The sequence below is a fragment of the Lissotriton vulgaris genome, chromosome 5 (assembly GCF_964263255.1).
Source record: "Lissotriton vulgaris chromosome 5, aLisVul1.2, whole genome shotgun sequence".
Classification (NCBI taxonomy): domain Eukaryota; kingdom Metazoa; phylum Chordata; class Amphibia; order Caudata; family Salamandridae; genus Lissotriton; species Lissotriton vulgaris.
The window spans coordinates 1,150,311,183-1,150,336,475 of NC_141693.1; the positions used below are offsets into that span (position 1 = coordinate 1,150,311,183).

The following is a 25,293-nucleotide window of genomic DNA, read 5'->3' on the forward strand; positions in this document are numbered from 1 at the left end:
GTCTCAACAGAAACCTTCAAAGTACACCAAGTGGGTGGTTGAGATGTGAGGCGCTGGGCGTCGAATCCAGTTCTATTGAGCGCCTATTTGTGAAGACTGGGACAGTCTGGCGGCCCGTGTGGTATAACGTGGACAGGGATTGCGCTCGTTGCAGGTACCTCACAACGTGGATGGCGTGGTCAGGCAATTAGGCAAATAGGCGTCGGTGGGTGAGTATCTGGAAGTGAGAGGTCACACTGCTGCAGATTATGTATGAGGGAGAGCGGTGAGTTCCACGCGATCCTAGAACAGTCCTCCACAAGTCACTGGTGGGCCTTGCCGCACTCGGAAGGCCGTATTCGTCTGGTAGTTGTGTCCCCCTGCAAAGTAGTAGATTGGGCACTGATGCCAGCAGAGCAAAGCTGGAGGAGTTATGGGGCGATGGTCCCGTATAGAGCTCAGGCTCTACGCAGCGGGCTTGTAGTGCACATGTGATAGCCTCCTCTGGGCACTCGGTTGAAATCAGTTCGGCCCAGTGTACAGTCTAGGGGGGAAGACTTTCAAAAAGGCAGCCAAACTAAAATGGCAACGTCAGATCGTATGACTCTCTCACCCAATGGGCCTGTAATGTCCTCAATGAGGCCCCAAACTCACCTTCATAGCACCAAGATCAGGGGGGTACGGCACTTCCTCGAGGTGGCAGCCAGTAACCGTTCCCTCGATCCCCATCTCCTCAACCACCGCAATGTGGGATCCGGGTGGCGCGCAGAAACCGCAAATGGCAGGTGTAAGGGCTCTGCTTGTGTCACATAGACAGCTCCGCAGGTTCGGGTGTTGTAATGCTGCAGCAAAATGTCGTGGCCCAAGAAGCGTGTCTCCCCACCGGGGAGAGGACAGGGAGGAGGCCCTGGACGCCGCAGCGTTCGCGCCACAGGCCGCACTCATGGCAAAGTCAGCGCTATCCCCAGCCTGGGAGGCAAACGGGCCCTACGTCGCCACGCGTCCGCAGCCGCATGGGTAACAGTAAGGCCAGAACAGTCTGCACCCCCTATGTAGCCACGCCAGCAGCAGCGGCTGCCGTGGAAGTCCAGGCGTCTGATCCCCGGCCCCCAGTAGTGGCGGCAGCCGGGCGGGAGACTGGAAGCAGTTAGGCGCTGGTTTGCGGTCTTGTGGTACCGCGGATGCTGTCAAAATCAGGCCGCTCCACCCAGCTCGCCCACACAGCATTGTCCGGGCCCTCACCACAAGCAGCACGGATGATCAGGGAAGGTCTCCGCCGGCATTTACTCGTAGTCTGGCCACCCGGTCCTCGCAGGTCTTCAGTCCTCGGTGTAGCTTGGAAGCAGCAGCCAGGCCGCAGGTTCAATGGGACCGGGACGCAGCTCGCAGGCAGGTGTCGGCGCGTTTACAGTGCTCTCCACAGCAGGACGCGTGGCATGTTTGGTATCGGCGGATTCCTCACAGCCTCACGGTTCCATCGGTCAGAAGGATGGCCGGAAAATATGCAGCAGGATGGTATGAAGGATATTATACTGCTCAGTCGGGCTGGAGCCTCACATAAGCGCGGCCATCTTGGTCAAGGGCCACCTAGCACCCCCGCTCTATGTGTACTTAACTTTAAACCATTGGGGGTTTGGGGGGCAGCCGAGCCCCGAGGTCAACCCCCCGGGCATATTTGGGAGGGGGCAGGGGGGCGAGCGCAAGAGCGGCCATTTCGCTGCTTTGGGCTGCTCGGGAGTAGCCCAAAGGCAGCCCAATTTCAGAATTACAAGCCCAAGCGGTTTATAGGGGGTGCCCGCGATTTCCCAGCCACCTTTTTAGGTACTGGTGACCTGGTGGCTGGAAGCGGGGTAGTGAGGTGTTTTTGGTCAGGGTAGTGAGTGTTTTTTAGTTGTGTTTTTTTGGTCAGGCAGGGGGATTAGCTCATAGTGACCTGGGAGCGCGGTATTGAGGTGTTTTTTGGTCAGGGTAGTGAGTGTTTTTTGGTCGTGTTTTTTTGGTCAGACAGGGGGATTAGCTCATAGGGTTGCGTTTTCGCTAAGCATGCGAGAGGTAGCAGGAGGTGGTGGTTTCCAGCTCCACGTCTGGCGTAGCAGTCTATTTTAGCGGCGCGCCCGGCGCGCCTCTGCGGGAATGGCAGCGGTGGTGCTTGCCTGATCGCCGCCGCGGAGGTCACACCGGCTTGCAGGTGGGTCCTCTGGGCCACGCAGATGCCAGGGGCGCGGCCCTGGTAGGGGCTGAAGCATCGAAGAATGTGGGGACGGGGATGCGGGCGAGGAGCGCTGCCATCAGCTCCTCGCCGCAGCCCCAAGTGTTGAATGGAGGGCGGGTTGGGGGCGGGTTAGTGGGCGGGAGGAGGTCGCGGGCGGTGAGTGCGCCCGGAGGGGAGGCGCGGCAGCCATGAGGAGAATGCGACCGCCCTGATCTCCCTGGGGCGGTCAATGAGGCCGCTAGGCGGAGCAGGGCCTCGGGGAACGGTGCAGAGCGGTCGGGGAAGGAGGCGATGTGAAAGCGAACGAGGAGACAGGTGGGGGATACATTTTAAGGGGGCAGGCAAGGCTCGGAGCGGGGATTTTAATTCATTATTTATGCGTTTTTATATAGCGCAGACTTTACCCGAAGGTGTCAGGGCGCTTCAGCATAGGAACAGAACTGATACAGGGGAACATTACAAGTGAACAAATTACAAAAGTAAACGTTACCATGCAAGAGGCAAATGTGACAATCGTGAGCAAACGGAATACATTAGGTAGCACAGGTAGGCAATGGGAGGTGGAAGAGGGGGTGGGACCCCGGGGGGCGGCCAGAGACAGGGGGGGAGCGAGATCAGGCGGATGGTGCCCCCCTTTATTGTTAGAGTCAGGGGAGAGTGAGGGGGAGGGGGAGGGTCTTGACGTGTTCGAGTCTTGGGGGAGGGGGGGCCGGGAGGCGCAGATTTCCTCCTGGGGGGGTGGGGCATGATGGGGAGGTGACGGGTCCATCGTGGAGGGGGGGGTGGCTGAATGGGACTGGATGATGGGGGTGATTCGTGAGATAACAGGGGGCAGGGGTCGGGGTTATTTTGGGAGTGAGGAGGAGGAGGGCATGGGGACCGGGGGTATGGGGGGGTTGGGGGAGGGGGGGCATCATGGGGGGGCGCTCAGTTGGAGAGACCCAGCACGCCAGTCCTACCTCTTCTTTTGCAGGGAGACAGCCGGCGAGGGGCTGCCAACTTGGCATGGCTAGGAACGGCCCGCGTCGCCAAGGAAAAGGGAGGGCTGAGCCTCTCGCGGCATGCCCAGAGTCAGCGAGGGATCACGGCACAGCCGGCACACTAAGGCCCGCAGCGGGCTTGCCGACCCCTTCATCCACAGGGCTGCAGCGGCTTGGGGGAGCATCGACAGGTTTTTGTGGGTTGATCGGGGTGTAGGTCGGGGTGTTGGCCTCGGGCAGGGTGCAGTCGGCCCTGCCGGCTGGCCGGTATTTATGGGTCAATGATCACAAGAAGGGGGGTGTGGGGCCTGAGGGGGTGCAGGGCGCTAGCGGTGCAGGTTCGGGGGACCTTTGTGCGGTCTGACGCGGCGCGCATAGGATGCTGACCACTAAGAAAAGGTACGGCAGGAACACATGGTACAGTGGTAGTTCATAGAGGCTATCAGTGCATTTAGGGAGGTTGTGGGGTTGTTGAAGCTGCTGCATCGGGAGTTTCGGGCGACGGAGGGTTCAAAGGAAGAAGAGGATGGGCTGCAGAAGAGAGGAGGTAGTCGTGGCCGAGTGGTTCAGGCGATGGACTAGAAATCCATTGGGTCCTCCACCCGCAGGTTCGGATCCTGCCGACTACGGGGTGCAATGTTAGCCACAAGTTCCTCTGACGATAGGGGACTGGACGGGGCAATTTTAATTTGTGCGAGAGTTTATGGTGAATAATTTCTGGAGGGATATGCCTGGGCGCAGTATGATGAGGAGTTTCAGGCACGGATAGCGGGGGACCCCGAGGCAAAATGGGGCGAGTTGGATTGCGATCTCCGGCAGCATACGATGGGGCTGGCGGAGTCTGGCACGACCATATGTACGGCCAGTGGATTACTTTTTATATACCAGCCTTTTCAGGGGTGCCCCACCCAAGGAGGGGTGGGGGCCGGGTTCATAAAACCAGTTTGGATTGTTGGGGGCCTATTGGGACTTCAATAAAGGGGCATGCGCCAGGGAACATTGGCCGCTTTAAGCATGAGTGTTCCGGTTGCGGCGAATACGGCCACCCCGTGGTTCGAGGTTGGGGGGCCCCGGGGCAGCGACACGGGGGTCAACAGGGCCCGTCCGGGGGCTGGGCATGGTGGCGTGCGCTGGTAATCCAAGCTATTTCGGAGGCTGAGGCTGCGGGATTGCTGGTGTTCTAGAGTGCTGTGCACTGAATCGATCGGGGGCTTACAATAATCCATATTTAATCCTGCGGACGTACACTGAGCAATGCAAAGAGGTCAGTGAGGGCCGCGTGCAGGGCCGTTTGCGGACTGGCCGAATTGATTGTGTCCCCCATGGGGGTGGTGCCCAGAAAGGAGGCAGGGCAGTTTCGCCTTATTCAACATTTGTCATGGCCGGAGGGTGGTTTGGTTCACAAATATATTGATGAGAGGGAGGCCACGGTGTCTTACTCTTCGGTTGGTGCGGCCATGGCCTCGGTGGTGGAGGCAGGCGCAGAGGCCACAATGGCTAAGTGCGACATCAAGTCGGTTTTCCAGCTGCTTCCGGTTCACCCAGACGACTGGTGCCTACTGGGGATCCAGTTAGACGGCCGCTGGGATGTGGACAAGGCATTGTCGATGGGCTGCTCGATTTTGGGCTCGGGCCCCAGATTCCACGGACTGCCAGGTTGCGCTGGACAGGTCTACGGAGATCATGGAGGTCCTTGGGGTGCCATGGGCACCGGAGAAGACAGTGAGGCCAGGCATGGCGCTGTCAATTTTGGGTATTGAGCTGGACTCAGTGTCGATGGAGACCCGTTTACCAGTGAAAAAGAAGCAGCAGAGGTTGGGGCTGCTGGAGGTGATGGAGAAGACAGTGGGGCCAGGCACGGTGCTGTTAATTTTTGGGTATGGAGCTGGACTCTGTGTCGATGGAGGCCCATTTACCAGTGGGAAAAGAAGCAGCAGATGTTGGGGCTGCTGGAGGTGATGGTGGCAAAGCACAAGGTGGAGGTGTTGGACATTCAGGTGCTGTTGGGGCACCTTAATTTTGCGTGCAGAGTGTGGGGCCAGGCACGGCGCTGTCATTTTTGGGTATGGAGCTGGACTCGGTGTCGATGGAGGCCCGTTTACAGTGGAACAGAAGCAGCAGATGTTGGGGCTGCTGGAGGTGATGGTGGCAAAGCACAAAGTGGCGGTGTTGGAGATTCAGGTGCTGTTGGGGCACCTTAATTTAGCTTGCAGAGTGGTGCGGGTCGGGCGGTTTTTCGGTAGGAGGTTGGGCAGGGCCTTGGCTGGACAAAGGCCCCCGCATTCGCTACGTGCGTTTGTTTAGCGGGCGTTCGCGTGGATTTGCGGTTGTGGCAATTTTTCTGCAGCACTTTATCGGGGTCCCCATGCAGGGAGCAGAGGACATGGTATGGGATGTTCAGATTTTTTCAGACGCGGCAGGCAGTGTCGGTTTGGGCACAGGAAGTGGTGCGCAGAGCAGGGGCCCCCAGAGTGGGCGGGAGTGAGAGGAGCATAACATTCCTGGAGCTCTCCCCTTTGGTGGTGGCAGTCTCGCGGTGGGGGGAGGTGTTGGCCCACAGGAGGGTGACTTTCAATGTGGATAACAGGGCAGTGGTCCAACTGGTGAATCGCCAGTCCGCCAGGGAAGAGCAAGAGTTGAAGCTGCTGTGAATGTTTGTTTTGGGCTGCCTGCGCTAAGACATTGCTTTTCGCGTGGTTCTTGTTCCTGGGATTAACAATGACATTGAGGATGCTTTGGCTCTTTCCCAGTGGGGGAAATTCCATGGGATAGCCAAGGACACGGATCAGGACCCGACACCATGGCAGTCGCAGTTGTGGTGCGTGGGCAACACAGGGTTGCAGCTGGTTCTAGGACCCTTGGCGGAATCAACGAAGAATTTTGCTTTTAGTTTGTAGGGATGGAACGGAAACTTGCCTGTTCGCTACCTTGTTGGCGGGGATATTTGCAGTGGCTTTTTGGGTTTCGGAGCGGCTGGGTTCGAAAGCCGGTCATGGGCTGTGGAGGTCGGAGGTGCAGTGGCGGCGGGAGGAGGTGCGCTTTTGGTTGCTTAAGTCTAAGATGGACCAGCGGAGCATTGGCATGGGGGTAGTGTGGCGGAAGACGGCGGAAGGGGCCATGTGCCCGTTGCGATGGGGACGGAGATCGCAGGGGGGTGAGATGGCAGAGGGACAGGTGTTTTACCATGTGGATGGGAAGGGGGCGACGGGTTCACAGCTGTTAGTTGTGTTGCGGTAGACTTTGGCCACGTTGGGGGTTGACGGGGGACGTTATGGCACACACTCTTTTCGTATTGGGGCAGCGTCGGAGGCGCACAGGCGGGGACGTGGACAAGGGGATATCATGTGCCTGGGAAGGTGGTCATCCATCTATTATCAGCGGTACGTGCGCAGCGCAGAGACTCCTTGAGGCGTGGTGTGTTTTGTGCCTATGTACTTTATCTTGTTTCTCGTTTCAGGTTCTGGGGCTGGTCCCCTTGTGTAGGATATGTTGTTATGGATTGTGGGCCACTCCTTTGTGTAGAGGGCCAAGCTGCAAGCCCAGGATAGTTCGTTCGGCGAAACTCTGGGGTTTAATCCAGCTTTGTTTCAGGTTGTTTGGTCAGGGCGAGGTACCATGCGCTGGAAGGAGCGGATAAGTACATTGAATGGTCTGGTGACAGGGGGGCGGTGTCCGGATGTGTTAGTTCTCCACTTGGGGGAGAGCGATATGGGGCAAGGAGCAGGTTTGTTTTTGATGAGGGCCATGACAAGGGATCTGATGGAGGATGTGGTCACGATGTACGGTGGTTTGGACCAAGCTGGTCCCACGGAGATTTTGGGGAGGTGTGGTGAGGCCGCAGGCGGTGGACAGGGAGCGAATTAGGTTTAATGGTAGATGGTGCGTTTCTGTCGGCATTTGGGTTTCTTCCGTATTTGGCATCGGGATATCAAGTACGACGCGCCAGTGTTATTCAGGGGTAATGGGGTCCACCTTTCTCAGAGGGGTATGGACTGGGACTTGTTAGAGCAGGGAGGTTTTGGCCAGGTTGTAGGGTTTGCGCCGGGGGTAGGGACCAGTGGGAGTTTGGAGTGTCTGCTTGGGGGGGGCAGGAAAAGGGGGAGGTGGTATAATCACCTACCCTTCCACCTTTTCCTGAGTGGCGGAGTTGTTTTTGAAGTTGGCCAAGTTTGGATGGAGTTTGGTAGGTTATCGTTAAGTTTGGGGACTTGGGGAACGGGAGCGGGGAAAGGTTAAGCAGTTTGGAAGTTACATTACAGGGTAGTTAGTTACAGTTGCAAGAAGGCAAATAGGACTGTAGGTCTTGGGAGGATTGGAGTAATTATGTATGTGATAAAATTGTGTATTATGTAATGTAGTTGAAGTTATATATTGTATCTTGCAGGGTGGGGGATTTTTTATCATGTGTGGATCGTAGGGGTGGGGGGAGGAAAAGTAAAGGGGGTCAGGTATTCGATGTTTAGAGAGGTTTTAGTTTTATAAGGCAGATGGCCAGTTTAATAAAGTGTGATGTGCACCTGTTTCAATAAAGCGGACTTTTACACACACAAATGGTGGTCGCTGTGCTTGTCCCCCCATTCCTCCCTCCCAAGGGGAATTTGGGGGGCAGCCGTGCCGCGAGGTCTGCCCCCCGGGTGGATTTGGGAGGGGGAAGGGGGGCGAGCGCGAGAGCGGCCGTTTCACTGCTTTGGGCTGCCTGGGAGTAGCCCAAAGGCAGTCCAATTCCAGAATTACAAGCTCAAGGGGTTTATAGGGGGTGCTCGCGTTTTCCCAGCCACCATTTTAGGTACTGGTGACCAGGTGGCTGGGAGCGGGGTAGTGAGGTGTTTTTGGTCCCCGCCCAACCTCCCTGGGCTTAGGGTTTTTTTGGGAGGAGTTTTCTGCTGGCAGGTTTTTGGTTAGGGGGGCTTAATTTGGAACAGGTGCATAGGGGGATGGTATGTATAGTTGTCGCTTGGAACAGGTGCGGGCGGAGTTGTTTTTGAAGTTGGCCAAGTTTGGATGGAGTTTGGTAGGTTATCGTTAAGTTTGGGGACTTGGGGAACGGGAGCGGGGAAAGGTTAAGCAGTTTGGAAGTTACATTACAGGGAAGTTAGTTATAGTTGCAAGAAGGCAAATAGGACTGTAGGTCTTGGGAGGCTTGGAGTTATAATGTATGTGATAACATTGTGTATTATGTAATGTAGTTGAAGTTATATATTGTATCTTGCAGGGTGGGGGATTTTTATCATGTGTGGATCGTAGGGGTGGGGGGAGGAAAAGTGAAGGGGGTCAGGTAATTCGATGTTTAGAGAAGTTTTAGTTTTGCAAGGCAGATGGCCAGTTTAATAAAGTGTGATGTGCACCTGTTTCAATAAAGCGGCCTTTTACACACACAAATGGTGGTCGGTGTGCTTGTCCCCCCCTTGCTCCCTCCCAATGGGTATATGCAAATAGATAAACCTCAACCTTGAACAAGAGACAACTCATTTAGGTGCTACCCATTTATATAACATAAATACCAAAATAATTTGCATTTGGTCTACTAACTAGACAGTATGAGGAATGCCGCCTAATGGCAATGTTAAAACATTAACAGAACATGAGTGTTCACAAATAATGGTGAAATTGAATGTTTGAAGTTTTTTCGAAGGTTTTAGTCATCAACTAAGGAAGGAGATGTGGTCTAGTGGTTGAGCTGTCGATCTGAGGACCTTGATTTGAATCCAGCTTGGCATTGACTAGAAATTGTGCAGTACTTTGAAATCACTTAATCATATTGTGCCTAAAATGTAAATGTGTGAGATACTAGTGTAAGTGTGTGTGTAACAAAAGATATAAGCCTCCACTTGATTAATACAATCTTGTATAATTTTCAATCACTGTCTGCTTGCCCTCAAAGCGTCTGCCTGTTTCTCTGAATGTATGACGTTTACGTCAATGATGGGCACACTATCTGCACCTTATTGTACCATTTCCCTCAGATGAAGCCTCCCCTTCAACTTCTGATGTTACCGCTGTGCCAGGGTATAAGTTGAAATGGGTATTCTGGAAAGTGGCCCACGCTTCGTCAGAAAGGCTGGATTCGAGGCGAGGGTTAAGGGATTTCTTAATGTATTCACTGTTCAATAGAATGTGTTGGAGCTATGTTGCTTGATGTCCCCGCTTACTTTGGTCTCAAAGGCCTCTGTGTTTAGCCTATTTGCACTCCAGACTACCCATTTCATCTCCTTTTTTGTGTCCCTCAGTTCCGCTATGAGGATTTCATTGTGTGGAGAGTGATGGACTGCTCGCAAGGCCTTACTGACTTTCCGTTTCAATAGTTTCATTGCCCGACTCTTGTGCTACTTTCGGCCTTTCAGTGGGTGATCTGCTGATAGGGCCCTCTTGGGTTCACTCTTAAGACATGTTGGTTTTGAAAATAGTCTGTTAATGCTTCCCAGTTTTCCCTTTCAGAATTCCTGTTGCACCAGGTGTTTCATAGGTGGTGTTCGGCTCTTTCCACCGGTAATTCAATTGTGGCTGAAGGCCACTTTACTCTCTTTAAGAGAGAGAGTTGTTCCAAGTGTGAGGTGAGTTATTTTGTAAAGATCAGTTTTTTATTTAGTATTCTGGTATTTTTTGTGGTCCAGCATTTATCATGCAAAACAAACTACAAGCACCAGAATTAAATAAAAAAAACATGGCTGGATCGAAAACTTGCCTGACCTGCATGAGTCAACTTGACAACTCCTCCTTGTAACTCTGGCCAAGCCTTTTTCACAGAATCCAGCCCGTCCCATATTGCTGAACAGTGAGCGGGAGGAGCACTGGAAATCAGCCTTTTGCAGATTAGCCAGCTGCTAATTATGCAACATGGTGTGGCAGGACCTAGGAGCGGGCTTGAGGACTACTGGTGACAATACTGTTTTGACTGGGTAGTAGTCCAATTTGTTTTTTTAATTAAAGCAGTGTTCCTTTCAAGCAAAATGTATGAATGTATGGACCCTGTACAGGGCAATATTGACTGCACACACTTCAATGAATCATGGCTCTCTCCGTTGGTTCAGGGATGAGCCCTGTCAAACCCCTGCTCAAGTTATGCTCGGGTCCATACCCTCTACTATCTTAAATTATTGCCTGATTCATATCTTCAAGTTAAATCTAGAACATATGTTAGAAAATAGAGCATAGCATGGTGGAATAATGTTTGTCATTATCATAGGTTAGACGTTTCTTTTTCTTCTTTGTGTAGACCGCACGTTAATAAGGACTTATATTGGATGTCACTAACTAATTATTTGAGTTTTTTTGCTAATAAACATGTAATTCTTACTCGTTTTGAAAATGTTAAACCTTCGTAAGTTGTAATTTACTCAGCTTTTAGCAATATACCGAATTTGTATTATATTACTAGTTGTATTTTTTTAATTTATTATTTCTTTTTTCATATTTCAATACAAGCTACTTTTCAATATTCAATTGTATATTGACATTGCTCCGTCCACTCCTTTTTGAACCTTTCCCTGTTTACTTTAGATTATATAAAGGTATAAACAGCTTTTTTGCATTTCTTGTTTTTAAATATGCATATTTTATTCGTCTTATATTCTTCTTGTTAGATCTATTTATTATCATGCATTTTTTACTTTAATAAAGCTGATTAAATTTAAAAAAAGAAAAAAGAGCATAGGAGCAGATGATTGCCGTTTTGCATTTAAACCTCCTCTCCCCACAGACGTTTACCCAAGTGCACATGAAATATAAGGCCATAACATGTGGAACGTGCTTACAAATGTCTACCTAAAATTAATTAAAGGCAAAAAGCACAAACGTGCAAATCTGACCATGGGTGCAAAGAACTCCTCCGAGTAGTCCAGAGGAAGTTGTTTTGTTAGGTTTTAGCTACAGGTTTGTTTTGCAGTGCCTGCCCAGCAGTGGATTTATCTCCCCTCAGATTTGTTTTCACTTCTTGAAAAACGCATGGCGTTTGTGAAAGCGTTGACTGCGTTTATTTCTGTATGTGTTGCTTTCCCCCGCATCCCTGCAATGTGATACTGTTTCTTTATGACACATAAAAACAAGAGGCAGGAGAATTAGTTGTGTAACCTTGCATGCTTACAAGGCAGAAGATTTCTTTTAAAAGAATGTTCTGGCTGCGCTGCTGCTTAAAGGAACATTTTCTGGGTGGGATTTGTCTGCTGGTGTTGGGCATTGCTTGTTGATATAGCTCTGACCTTTGTTCGTTGTTACAGCTGGACGGTGCAAGAAGGGATCGCAGCCAAAGTCCTCTTCTCCAACAATCCTGAACAAGGTACAGACACCGCTTAAGTACCTGGCCTCCGTTCAAGCTCCAGTGATTCAGACTCTATCGTTGAGAAGGGGCAAGCAGCTTGGTGTTTGGTGGCTGACCGCCAACAGTCTTTGGCAGAACACTTGGAGGGCAATCTGTGGTGAAGCGCACACGTCAGAGGTAGGTGTTGTTTTTTTCTCTGTGCCATAGTTGCCTCTTGCTGAATCACCTAGAGACAGTTTGCATCCCTTTCTTTCCTCATTTAACTTGCCCTTCTTTTGTGGTGGCTACTGCTGTCAGGCTGTGTGGGCCTCTTGGTGGTTCCAGTGCATATGTCCTGGGAAATGAATGGCAGTGCACGCTGGAAAAGTGCTGTCACCCTCTCTTACCCAGCTCTCTTTCTGCCAAAAGACAACATACCTGCTGTATTATCAACGTTCGTATTGCTGTTTAAACGTTTGTTGACATGTTTTAGGAGGCATTAAATCTTTTTTGCGGCGCGTTAACCCCCATTTGGGGTCCAGGTTTGCTCTTTTAGGAAAATCGTGTTATTAATCACGTGGGGGGCTCCTGGAGTCGACCTTTGAACCTTTCTTTCAGTGTCCTTAAAGTCCGATGGCATAACACCTTGAGAGAGCATGACGACGCTGCCCCGTTACTATTTTTGGTGTGTTCCATTCGTGTTTACTGTACCGTACCCATCTGAGTAGAATCTGGAAACCTGAAGCGAGGTGGGATGTAGAACGTGCATGTCACGCTAACTGGGCCTTCGTTTTACACATGGCCTAACACGAAAGTGCCCTGACTCACATGACGAGGTCGTACATTTATCACAATGGCTCAGTTCCCTTTGAGAGCCCTCGGTCGGTATATTAAATGTCAGTGTCCGGGTCCAAGCATTGCTTGTTACAAGGGAGGGGGGACCTAGGCGAGTGTCAGCCTGGTTTGGCAGTTAAGTAAAGCCAGGCAGGGGAAACCAAGTGATTTTTGGCCATCAGCCAGAGCGGGGCTTCGGTTCACAATGTTCACATGTGCCTTGTATGCTGTACAATTTATATACCTTGGCAAGAACATGCTGTGTGCGTCCCCACTGGTGGTTATTGATTTAAGTCCTATTGCACCCCTGGCCGAAATTCCCTTAAATAAATCTGAATATCTGCGCTCAGCAGCGCTTTCTTGCAGAACACAGCGCTGAGTGCACTGACATGTTCTCCCTCACCTGCAGCGTCTTCAGTGTGCTATGTACGCGGTGGGTATGTGGCCGGAGGAGTGGCTGGTGTGCAAGTGGTCAGCGTGTGCTAACTGGTGAATGCGGCAGCAATGCCCGAGTTTAGTGGGAGGTCGGTAGCGGTAAAGTTTATTAGGGTGCAGTGAATTGCACAAGGCCGCATGTTGTTTCAGTGTGTGGCAACTCCACCAGTAGAAACGATAACATGGGAAGTCTTGACTGTTACATGCAGCCATTTTTTACACAGAGTACTACTACTTGAAATGCATTTATATTTACTGCACTTTTTTTGTAAATGGTGTTTCTTGCATGAAAACAGAAAGTTAATTTAAGGAATTAGTGTCATCATATTGATGTACAGCACTGCACAGTCAATGAAAGTATTTATTGTATAGTTAAAACCATTATGAGTGTATCCGTGTGTTTAAAAGTTAATATGGGCAAATGATAACATCAGCATACGCAAAGATTGTCTACTATAGCTCATAAAAATTGGAAATTCCTGAAATGATAAGTAATTCAATCGTATTGCTTTATTAAACTTTTTTTCAAAGCAAATAGAGGCAGCAAGGCTGATACACACTGCACCACCTAGACTAGTCACTAATACATATCCAAACATGTATTGCCCACCTCAAATGACCAGCTGCCACATGGTCATAAATATAATGCTATCAAAACAAAGTGATGAGAGGCAATACAGAAGAGTGTATAAATGGAGTCAACAAAACAAACATTCTCAAACCCTCTTCGTTTGTGCATTGCAATTCTTTTTATTCTCTGTATTCCTTGTACCAAACTGTATAGCCAATGCGTCTCACCCCCAACGGGGCTTCCTCAGGGACGATCAGAAACCGTAATCCAATTAATTCACCTAGTGTAAAGGCAGTGGCAAATTTAATAATTAACTCTTTCTTCCCTCAACCAAGTACGAACCACTTACAATTTGTCGGCATCCAAGAAGAAACGTAAGGCACAATTTAAATCTCCATTGGAATTAGAGCAATAGGTTTGCAAGCAACTTGCAACTGGTCTTTGGATTTTGTGGAGTTTGGTACAGAGAATACAGAGAATCAAAAGAACTGCAACGCAAAAACTAAGTGGATTTGAGAGTGTTTGTTTATTTGACTCCATTTATACACTCTTCTGTACTGCCTCTCATCATTTTGTTACTTTGTTTTGATTGCTTTATTAATCTTTCTGCTTTCTCAAATTTGCTTGAAAATGCACCATTTGCCCACTCTTTTTTGCAAAATTTTCCATGGTGGGGGGGACCACGCCAAACCCCGAGGGCTGTTCGTGGGCACCCGCTATGCTGGCTCACCGCAGTGCAGTATGACAATAATTTTACGCCCCACCACTTTCAAATGTCACCAGGTGCCACTGGGTTCCACTGATGGCACCATTTCAAGGGGATCTCAGTATTTGATTTTTCCAGGTTTTTGAGAGATCTGTGAGGTGATGGAATACACTATTAACATAGTTTCTTCAATGTTCATTTTGTGTTCTTGGTTGACAAGTGTTTGCATCTTGATTTGCAGTATGGAGAGCACAGTTCACTTATTGCGCCTGAAGCTGGTGCCAGTGCAGGGGGTGCCTATGCCTAAATTTGTAGCAGACAACTGGCCCGAGATAGAAGCAACTCAAGCCAGGCCTGATGACCTGATCATCGCCACCTACCCCAAGGCAGGTGAGTCTCTCTTGGGTCTCAAAGCCTGAGATGAGGGTAGCGTTGAACTCCGATTTCATAGCATGCAAGATTTACTTGTGCCCTTAAAGTTCACACGGTTATGCAATAAATGCTGCAGTGAGTCAAAAAACATTATTCTAGTTCCCAAAGCAGGACACACCAGATAAATTCCTAAAGCACTAACTCTAGGATACAGAGGTACCGGTTAGCTGTCCCATGGGCCAATCCTAGCCCTTACTGATCTGAAACACAACCCATTAGAAGTGAGTCCTGATGAAGGTATTTTTTTATTCCTAAGGGACTACCTGGATCAGTGAAATTGTGGACATGATCTACAACAATGGTGATACTGAAAAATGCAAACGCGACTCTATCCATGTCCGTGTGGCCTTTATTGAATCTACCTTTCCTGGACTCCCAACAGGTGAGGTTGCACGTGTATAGATCAGCTGGCGGAAGGAAGCTGGCGGGGGATATCGGAAGACCCACAGCCTCAAAGAGAGTTCAAAAGATGAGGTGTGGGAGTGTCCCAGATAACAAGCTGTGAGGAAGCACTGGTTTTACATTACTTAAAGGGTAGTGGGTCGAACAGATTGACAGCATTTTGCAATTTATTTTGCCCCACCATCTGTTTCTATACAGCAGGCCTCGCTTATTCTAGTTGTTAGTCAGGGATTTACTTGTGCATCTGGATGTGACTTCTCCACAGCTCTTAAAATGGGCATACCAAAGCTAGGCTTGGGGCGGAGATAAACTGTGGAGCATCAGATGGTCAGTGTGCATTGCACTTAGGGGTGCATACGCACATGATTGACAATGGCAGGCCTATAAAAAATTAAACTCGGTACAGCTCTGAGATACCATCCTTGCCTTCACATTTACAGACTCTTCCCAAAAATTTTTTAGGATGATGTGGGGTTAATGACAGGACTAGGGACATTGCCAGTGAATCCATGATACTGTTTGAATTCAAGAATTTCAGTGCTGACGCTTTCTTACGTGACCAACTTTTTATTTTAGGGGTGCAGCAATTGAATGTTATGAAAACCCCACGCCTGGGGAAGACTCACCTTCCAGCTCAGCTCCTGCCCAAGTCCTTCTGGGACAAAAAGAGCAAGGTAACCCATGCCAGGGGTCAACGGTAGAGTGATGAAGTAAGAGGCAACAAGATGGGGTCACTGCTGGTCAAGAGAGCAACATGGAAGGGCAGCGACTTAGCTATTCGCATCACCTACAGTAAAAGAGCAGCAATAAAGTGGGAAAACAAGGGGGCATTTAGTGTGTTGGAGATGGGCATGGCCTGGCTGGATGAACCTAGGTGATATTTATGTGAAGTAAAATAGGCTGGTTTGATATGTCTAGTGTTTTCTTATCTGTACAAAACTGTGCAGACTGGTCAGTTGTAAAAAAAGAAAGGATTGGCAGACTGAGTTGCGGTCTTGTAGCATTAGGTGCAAATAATTGGGTAGAATGAACGGTCCTGGATATTTTATCTCCTAGATAATGGGCAGATTTAATGGCCTTTTCATGGGTGACTCAATAATTATATTCCTTCTCATTGGTAAATGGGCAGAGTGCAGGTGCCCTGTGGCGACTAATATTTGTAAGAAATAAAGAAAGTATTCGGCATACCATTTTCTATATGTAGGGGTTGGCCACATGCCATCAGATAGTATTTATGTACAACCTGTTCGTGCCCCTCTCATCTACTAAAGGAGAATGACTAGGGGGCTGGAATTTCTTATTGATGGAAATTGGGAGACCTGATTTGTCTAGTAATTTTGCAAACAAGATTTTTTTTATTTATGAACAGGAAAAGGAAATCCACGCATCAGTATGAAAGGTTTAACGTTGCTGTAGTGATTGTAGTACATAAATACAAAAAAAAAAATTTGGGGAGGAGCTGCAGGCTTGGCAGCTCAAGCTTTGTTTCAGCAGGTGGCCCCTTACCGGCTTCTGCTCCACGTGCTCCTTGATTAAAGAGATTATCTCTGTGCAGTGAGCTGCCAGCCTTACCACAAGTAACCCTTCCCCGCAGGGTGGAGGTAACAGCATATCCTGAATCTGGGCCGCTCATGGTTCGTAAATAATTAAGCTTACAAAAAAACAGTCAGCACAGCTAAACCATGAGCTTGAATAAAGTTCCCCAATTTTTGTCTCAAAGTGTCTAAATAATTACACTGATGCTTTCAGTAACCCAACGGGCCATGAGCCTCTCTGGTCTGAGAGTCCTTTAACCTGGCAAGGCACCCCTCATAATCTGCTGACCATCAGCTCGCCTCAAAGCGCAAATTACAGGAGACTTTGCCTTATTTGACACACCTGCGGCAGAGCTGAGGCTGAAATGCACACTGCACAATCATCTCCGGTAAAGAGATTAGCAGAAAAAAGGATAAACTAACGTGAAGGTTCTTTTCCTTGAAAGTAAGTTCATTATCTCTTGCAGTAAAAAAAATAAAAACAAATAGCAGAGTTAATGGGTTTGGTATTTGTAAGGTTTATGCACACAGTGCAGACGTCAAAGCTATTGGGTATGCCAATGCTTGTGGACGGAGCAGTGGCGTCACTAGGGTTGGTGTCACCCGGTGCGGGTAACTCATGGTGTCACCCCCTCACGACTTACCGCATGGACCATCTCACCCTCTGCCTGCAACATTTCCCCTCTGCCTGCACCATCTCTCCCTCTGTCCGCACCATCTCCCCTCCGCCTGCACCATCTCACCCTCTGCCTGCACCATCACTCCCTCTGCCGGCACCATTTCCCCTCCGCCTGCACCATCTCTCCCTCTGTCCGCACCATCTCCCTTCCGCCTGTACCATCTCCCTTCCGCCTGCACCATCTCCCCTCCACCTGCACCGTCTCTTCCTCTGCCTGCACCATCTCTCCCTCTGCCTGCACCATTTCCCCTCTGCCTGCACCATTTCCCCTCTGCCTGCACCACCTCACCCCCTGCCTGCACCATCTCACCGCCTGCCTGCACCATCTCACCCTCTGCCTGCACCATCTCTCCCTCTGCCGGCACCATTTCCCCTCCGCCTGCATCATCTCTCCCTCTGTCCGCTCCATCTCCCTTCCGCCTGCACCATCTCCCCTCCACCTGCACCGTCTCTCCCTCTGCCTGCACCATCTCTCCCTCTGCCTGCACTATTTCCCCTCTGCCTGCACCATTTCCCCTCTGCCTGCACCATCTCTCCCTCTGTCTGCACCATCTCCCCTCCGCCTGCACCATCTCCCCCCTGTCTGCACCATCTCCCCTCCGCCTGCACCATCTCCCCCCCTGCACCATCTCCCCCCTGCCTGCACCATCTCCCCCCCTGCCTGCACCATCTCACCCTCTGCCTGCACCATCTCTCCCTCCGCCTGCACCATCTCTCCCTTTGTCCGTTCCATCACCCTTCCGCCTGCACCCTCTCCCCTCCGCCTGCAACGTCTCTCCCTCTGCCTGCACCATCTCTCCCTCTGCCTGCACCATCTCTCCCTCTGCCTGCACCATTTCCCCTATGCCTGCACCATCTCTCCCTCTGTCTGCACCATCTCCCCTCCGCCTGCACCATCTCCCCTCCGCCTGCACCATCTCCCCCCGCCTGCACCATCTCACCCTCTGCCTGCACCATCTCACCCTCTGCCTGCACCATCTCTCCCTCTGCCTGCACCGTCTCCCCTCCGCCTGCACCGTCTCCCCTCCGCCAGCATCTCTCCCTATGCCTGCACCATCTTTCCCTCTGCCTGCACCAACTCCCTCTCTGCCTGCACCATCCACTGCACCAGCCACCCCCTCCGCCTGCATCCCACGCCTGCTGCTCTTTTAACCCTTTCCTTGTAACTGTTAGGAAGTCACTTTTTTCTAATTTTGGCGTTCAGTGATGAGTTAGTAATACGCTGCTTTGTTGCACGGCCTTGGGACAGCTGTGTGTGGGTTGAAAAGGGATAGTCACATTTGGAAAACTGAAACCGATGGTTATTTGATATTACAAGTGTATAATTGGCACTTTGTCATGTTGTGTTGCCTCGCGCCGCTAAATGTGCAACTAGAATTGTTGCATGCATTGCGAAAGATTAATCTTAGAAAACCTCACACTCACTGGAGCCGACCACTTGTAGCTGGTCAATAAGATATTACTCTGGGAAACATTTGATATTTATTACACCCAAGCAGTGACAAAATTAAAATGCCAACGTGCAAAGGCTGTTTGTTGGGAACATCTAACTGCAAACACGGAGTTGTATCACCTGAAGATATTAAAGGTGTCTCCCTCTCCACAGCAGGATTCAGGGCTCGGCTCAGACAGGAGGGCTCGTGCGGCTGTTTACCCTCCGCGGAAAGGACATTTGAGGAAACTCTCAGAGTTGAAGTCAGTGTCTATAGCTATTATAAAAATATGCCTCTGATGGAATATGAGACGATCACATTCAAATACAACTACATTTTCGTTACGAACGGAATTTTTGAAACTAATAAAATCTTGTTGTAAAAGAAATACAAGTATTTGGTATTTGCTTGGAGACTTCCTGATTATAAAGCCGAGCAGAGGTGAGGTGAGGCTGCAGAGATGTGCTACACAGTGTAACGGTGTCACCCCAGGCAATGGTGTCACCCGGTGCGGTCCGCACCCCCCGCACCCCCCGCACCCCCCTAGTGACGCCGCTGGGACGGAGCACCTATGTGGAGCAAGCACAGAAAACGGACGTGCGGATAAAAATTAACTAGCATTGTAGGCGTATTTAAATCAACTTCAACTTCATTTTGCTTAAAGCTTGTGCCTCACACTGCATGCATGTTTGAAATAACTTCATTTTGCTAACTGTTGTTGCCTCACATTGCCTCAAAGTATTTGAATCAACATTGTTGAGTTGGCCTTCTCTGAAGGGTCACCAAGACCTTTTGTCTTTATCCCTCCTGATTTGCTGAAATTATTTTTGTTGGCATTAGATCCTTGTGCACTTAAACACTACTAATCAGTGCTAAAGTGCTTGTGCTCTCTCATTTAAAAAGGGTAAAATTGGCTTACAACCAATGGGCACAATTAATTTACTTAGAAGCCCCTAGTAAAGTGGTACTACATGTACCTTGGGCCTCAAAATTAAATGCTACTCGTGGGCCTGCAGCATTTATTGTGACACCCACTTTAGTTTAAACATGTCTCAGGCCCCCCACTACAGCCTGTCTGTAATTTTAATCTGCAAATTAGACACAGCAAAATAATCCTTTTGCCAAGCTGAAAACTCTCTTTAAAAAAAAATGAATTCACCCTTAGTTTAGACCCTAAACAGCCCATAGGACAGGATGCATGGTATTTCAAAAAGTTGAACATGTACTTTTAAGTTTTACATGTCCGGTTAGAGAAAAATTCTCAAATGTGTTTTTTTACTGTTGTAATGCCTACATGTCGTATAGGATAACATTGTTTTTTCTTACTACATTTAAAAAGTGATAACGTTTGTTAGCGAGCAGGTGGAAATATCATGTTCGGTGTCCATGTAATTGTTATTTTAAATCCTCCTTATTGGTAAAGTCTGATTTTAAGTCACAATTCAGAAAATGCTACTTTTAGAGAGTTTACATTTTGTGCCCGCAGTCTGTATCCTGGGGCACATAACTACGTGTAGAAGCAATTGGCCTATGGGTATGCTTCCCAGACAGTCACACAATAAATGGACTAGGTGTAGGCAGGATGAGCCATCCAAGAAGAATGAGGGGGTAGAGCTATGCGCAGCCCCTCTTCAAAGACACTACCTAAGCTCATATGCAAAGAACTTCATATTAGCCTATTGTGACTGCAGACAGTCTGTGACCAGAGCAGGGAGGCAGGAAATTCCAAGTACTTCTGCGGGGTAATAAATCCAGAAGTTTCTTGCACTTCAACACTGGCATCAGGTATACAATTGGTACCCTCTGACTCAATCTTCAGTTCACTTCTGGACCTTTGGAAGCACTCTCAGGGGACTGCCCTCCTGCCTGTGAGTTGTTGTTTATGTCATAGAACTGTCCTGCTGAACCAAGAGAACTGCCCTGTGGTCTAAAGCCTGTCCTGTGCCCTCAGAGGTATGACCTGCTGCTTGAAACCTGTTTTCCAGCTAGAACCTGAGACTTCTAGAGTGGCTTTAAGGGGTAGTTGGCTAACTTCCTGATCAGAGCCTCTGGGACAGAAAAGGATCCAAACCTCTTCAACCTGCAATGGACCAAGACGTCCCCTCCAGTCCTGGACCCTTGGAAGTGGTGCGAACGGTGCCCAGATAGTCTAAATCAAAAACTTGAGATTTAAAAATGTTCAGCCAAAATGTGCTATGAGAACCGAGAGGAGACAGGGACCCTACCTGTTTGTCAATCTACCCAAGGTGTATCGCTGGTTGGCAGTACACTGTGGTAGCTCCTACTATGTTCTTCACAGCAGCAAATCCAGTTCAGCGGTTCCTTACAGAAAGGGTATATGGCCTCATGGAGCCCTCATTGTCCACAGCCTGCAGTTGTGTCCTATTGGAGATTTTCGACTTCCATCAAAAAAGATGTAGGGGCCTTTATAAGCAAGTTATGCAGCACAGCAAGTCACCTTGCTATGCTGTGCTTAATAACAGGGAAAGGGCAGGAATGTGCCATATTTCTAAGAATATGGTGCATTCCTGGCTTTTTCCTTGCTCTGGCACCATTTTGGCTGTCTAGCGCCAATGTAGGCAACTTTGCAAAACAGTGCAAGGGTGCCTGCATTGTAAGGAGGATTGTTTTTGTGCAGGAAGGGGCACCTTCCTGCACATTCCCATGTCTACCACTTTTGGTAAGTCTGTGAATGTGTCAAAATCCATGGATGTTGCGTGGGAACACCCTTGCAACATCCATGGAGTGTCTCCCTGGCACAGACGAATGCAATGCAGCGATTTGTGCTGCGTTTCATCACTCTGGATTTATGAAGCCACTCACGGCCATGCAAGTTAGCCTTGTATGGTTTCATATATCGCATTTTGAGCTTGCGTTGAGCATGCTCCACGTTGTGTGGTGCGAGCACAACACAAACCCACTCATAAATAGGTCCCTAAGTCTAAACCTAGTATTCTTCACTGTGATGTCTTCCGGATCTATGACAGAATTTCGACAGACAGAATTTCGACCTACACAAATATCGGCGTAATTATATCGATTGCAAGAATATCAACGCCCTATGTACAACATGGTAAGTACCAAAATATCGAAAAAATAATATCGATGTTAAAAATATCGTTGTCAAATATATCGGGTTTTTTTGGTTTAAAATAACATGAAAAATACTGTAAATAATACTTAGAAATTACTTAAACATATTTAAATATATTTAATAATGGTAAAAAAAATAATAATACATATTTAATTAAAAAAAAAATTATTAACAAATCATATATAATATATACTTACTTAACAATAATTACTATTCCCACTCCAGAGGGTGCAACAGTAGGGAAAACTGACCCTGAACCCAAAAAATATCCCTTTACCCAATAACTGAAAACTGACCCTGAACCCTAAAAATACCCCTTTACCCAAAAACCCAAAACTGACCCTGAACCCTAAAAATACCCCTTTACCCAAAAACTGAAAACTGACCCTGAACCCAAAAAATTCCCCTTTACCCAAGAACTGAAAACTGACCCTGAACCCTAAAAATACCCCTTTACCCAAAAACTGAAAACTGACCCTGAACCCTAAAAATACCCCTTTACCCAAAAACTGAAAACTGACCCTGAACACAAAAAATACCCCTTTACCCAAAAACTGAAAACTGACCCTGAACCCTAAAAATACCCCTTTACCCAAAAACTGAAAACTGACCCTGAACCCTATAAATACCCCTTTACCCAAAAACTGAAAACTGACCCTGAACCCTAAAAATACCCCTTTACCCAAAAACTGAAAACTGACCCTGAACCCTAAAAATACTCCTTTACCCAAAATTAATATTACAATTAAATTACTTCCCACCCTATTCCCCTATAAACCCACAACCCGCTCCAGTAGTAAAACATATAATTTAGTTAAAAATATACATAAATTATCAATTAATTATTCAATTATTCAATTAAAATAAATCATTGCCAATTAATATGTAATTGCAAAATAAATTAATCATTAAAAAATAATTATTTAATTACAAATAAATTACTTCCCACCCTATTCCCCTATAAACCCACAACCCGCTCCAGTAGTAAAACATATAATTTAGTTAAAAATATACATAAATTATCAACTAATTATTCAATTATTCAATTAAAATAAATCATTGCCAATTAATATGTAGTTGCAAAATAAATTAATCATTAAAAAATAATTATTTAATTACAAATAAATTACTTCCCACCCTATTCCCCTATAAACCCACAACCCGTTCCAGTAGTAAAACATATAATTTACTTAAAAATATACATAAATTATCAATTAATTAATCAATTAATCAATTAAAATAATTCATTGCCAATTAATATTTAATTGCAAAATAAATCAATCATTAAAAAATAATTATTTAATTACAAATAAATTACTTCCCACCCTATTCCCCTAAAAACCCACAACCCGCTCAGGTAGTGAAACATATAATTTACTTTTATATATTTTTTATTTATTAAAACATATTAAAAACATATTATAACAATTAATTTAAATACTTAACTAAAATTGCTAACACATATTAGTAAATCTAAATTACTTACATCAATATATATTCTATCGATATAAGTAATTTCGATATTACTTACCTTAGGTTCGATATTCTGGCCATCGATATTCTGGACATCGATATTCTGTCCCTTCGATATTAGCAACTCGATATAAGTGTAAGTCGAAATTAAAGATTCGATATTTTGACTGTGTACCATGTCTTCCTGCAGCTCCCCCGCAACGATCCTGCCTCCTTGGATACCGTAAGCTGTCTTGACCCACTGAACTTTATCTTCTCAGACATTTTTATTGAAAAATTCTATTAAGTCTTAAAGCAAATAAATACTAAACCCAGTCCACTTTGTGTATTTGAACTGCGCTTCATTACGGTTGCCCATAACATTCGACTTTGCCCCGGTCTCATGCGACTAAATGTCCGCAGTGGACGCTTTGATCTTTTAGGTGCTATTTTTCACTTTAAACTTTAAAAACTCATAACTCCAGTTCTACTGATTGAAGGTATATCATTTTGGTGTCAGATAATTTATTAAAATGTACTATATATTTCTGAATTTGTTACTGATTTTCTTGTGCCACTTCATTAATGTTTAAGTGCTGCATAAATACTTTACACATTGCCATTTGAGATGTCATCAGTGATGTCATAAATTATGTCATAGAACCTGTCATCAGTGATGTAATGTGTAAAGTCATAAGCAGTGCATGGCAGGGGCAAAAGTTATAGTTAGCTCTGCTAACTCTATGTGGGGAATTTCTGTGCTTTTTTGGTTCAAAATGTTATGTTGGCACTGGAAATTATACCTAACTATAACATCACTTTAACCTTTGTATTTTTCAGCGAATTTCTAAAGTGTTTTCTTTATTTTTTTAATGAATTTCTAGATTTTTGTTTATGTCAAAGTATATATAGCTAGGCTATCTTTTTAGGTTTAAACCTATAATAACTGATAAAACCTCACCGAAAGGAAAATAGCCATCACTGGTGTAAACATATAAGCCCTGAAAAAACGCCTTTGCAACCACAAACTAAGTGCCATTCAAAGATATGAAAGGATGAGTGAAAGAGTCATTTTTATTTCTTCCTGAAGGGGCCAATGCAATGTAACTTTTTTATACGAGGTAGCATCAAGAAAGACTGGGCTAACATTATTCTGCTTGAGTTTCATTATTTAAGGATATCACTAAAACATTGTCTCTTCTTCCTTCAGCTTTTTTTAGTTTTGTGGTCTTTGGTCTAAAGATGCAGTGTTTAGAAGCATGTTTTGGTCTTATTTAGTTATTTTAAAAATTGTAGAGAATTGGGAAATATCCAAATCCTATTTGATATTGTGGCTACATTTGATTTCACTGATAGGTAAAATGGCTTGTTTCATAAGAATCTTTCCTAATATGTACTATCACATTTACCCACAGACAGAGAATGGGTGAAATCCTTTGATACATCAGGCCCCTTTTCTAGCAAGTCAGTATTGATTGTAAGTGAATTGCCAAACACCCCAGGCTTTAAACATTTAGTGCAAGATGAAGTGACAGGTATAAGTGAAAAGAATGTTGTCACCAAGCATCTGAGACAGTGGTGAAAACATGACACCAGACATTTTGGAAACATGGAACACAATGTCACTTGGAATGCTGCTGAAAAAAGTTCCTACCAAGTTCAATAAAGAGTGATATTGTTTGTATTTGCAGTAATTCAGCTACGTATATGAAAAGGTTGTATGATGGCCTGTCAAAATGGGTACCTGAGCTGAAATGCTTCCCTGTAAGAGATCCTTGTCAATTGCTAGATGGTATGTTGAAAGCATCTTTACAATCGTCAGAGTTAATGAAGAATGCTATTGACTTTGCAGTCCATTCTGGTGCTGTAAAATGTATTTGAACCTCATATGCCCTGTGCACACGCTATCTAGACACATGCACTATCAGTGCAGAAAGCAAGTATGTACAGGTTTGGAGTTCCAAACTCTAGCTTAGGGGTTATTAGGGTTACCCCTTTCCTGGTAGCACCACACTACCCGATCCTATGTCGACCAGACAGCCGGTATTCTGCTGAGCGCAATTGTTCCCTTTACACTGAAAAACTCTTTTCTGTTGATATAATTAGCCTATATATAATCATACATAAAGCCAGTCCTACACCTATCGTTGAGAAACTCCTCGCAGGAAAGCAGTGCGCTGCGTGCGACTGGCCGCAGGCCCTGACCTGCCCTGCCTTGAGAGGGGATAACGTGGCTCCCATTCCAAAGCAACTATTGGCTCAGGGGACCCTATTTTCCAGGGTCAACTTTTTTTTATTAGGGAAGGGGGTGCACTG

General features: G+C 47.0%; 1 protein-coding gene across 3 annotated transcripts in view; it reads left to right on the plus strand.

Moving 5' to 3' along the window:
- Positions 1 to 11,380: 11,380 nt before the first annotated feature.
- LOC147712126 (sulfotransferase 1 family member D1-like) overlaps positions 11,381 to 25,293 on the plus strand; it is a 129,960-nt gene continuing 116,047 nt past the window's right edge. Inside the window, exons 1-4 of one of the 3 annotated variants that reach the window (XM_086922911.1) lie at positions 11,482 to 11,602; positions 14,192 to 14,340; positions 14,639 to 14,764; positions 15,361 to 15,458. In XM_086922911.1, the coding sequence (XP_086779037.1) occupies positions 14,193 to 14,340; positions 14,639 to 14,764; positions 15,361 to 15,458 (372 nt within the window). In that variant the 5' untranslated portion in view covers positions 11,482 to 11,602; position 14,192. Of the gene's footprint in view, positions 11,603 to 14,191; positions 14,341 to 14,638; positions 14,765 to 15,360; positions 15,459 to 25,293 lie in introns of all 3 variants that reach the window. The other 2 variants (XM_086922912.1, XM_086922913.1) reach the window with 2 other exon arrangements.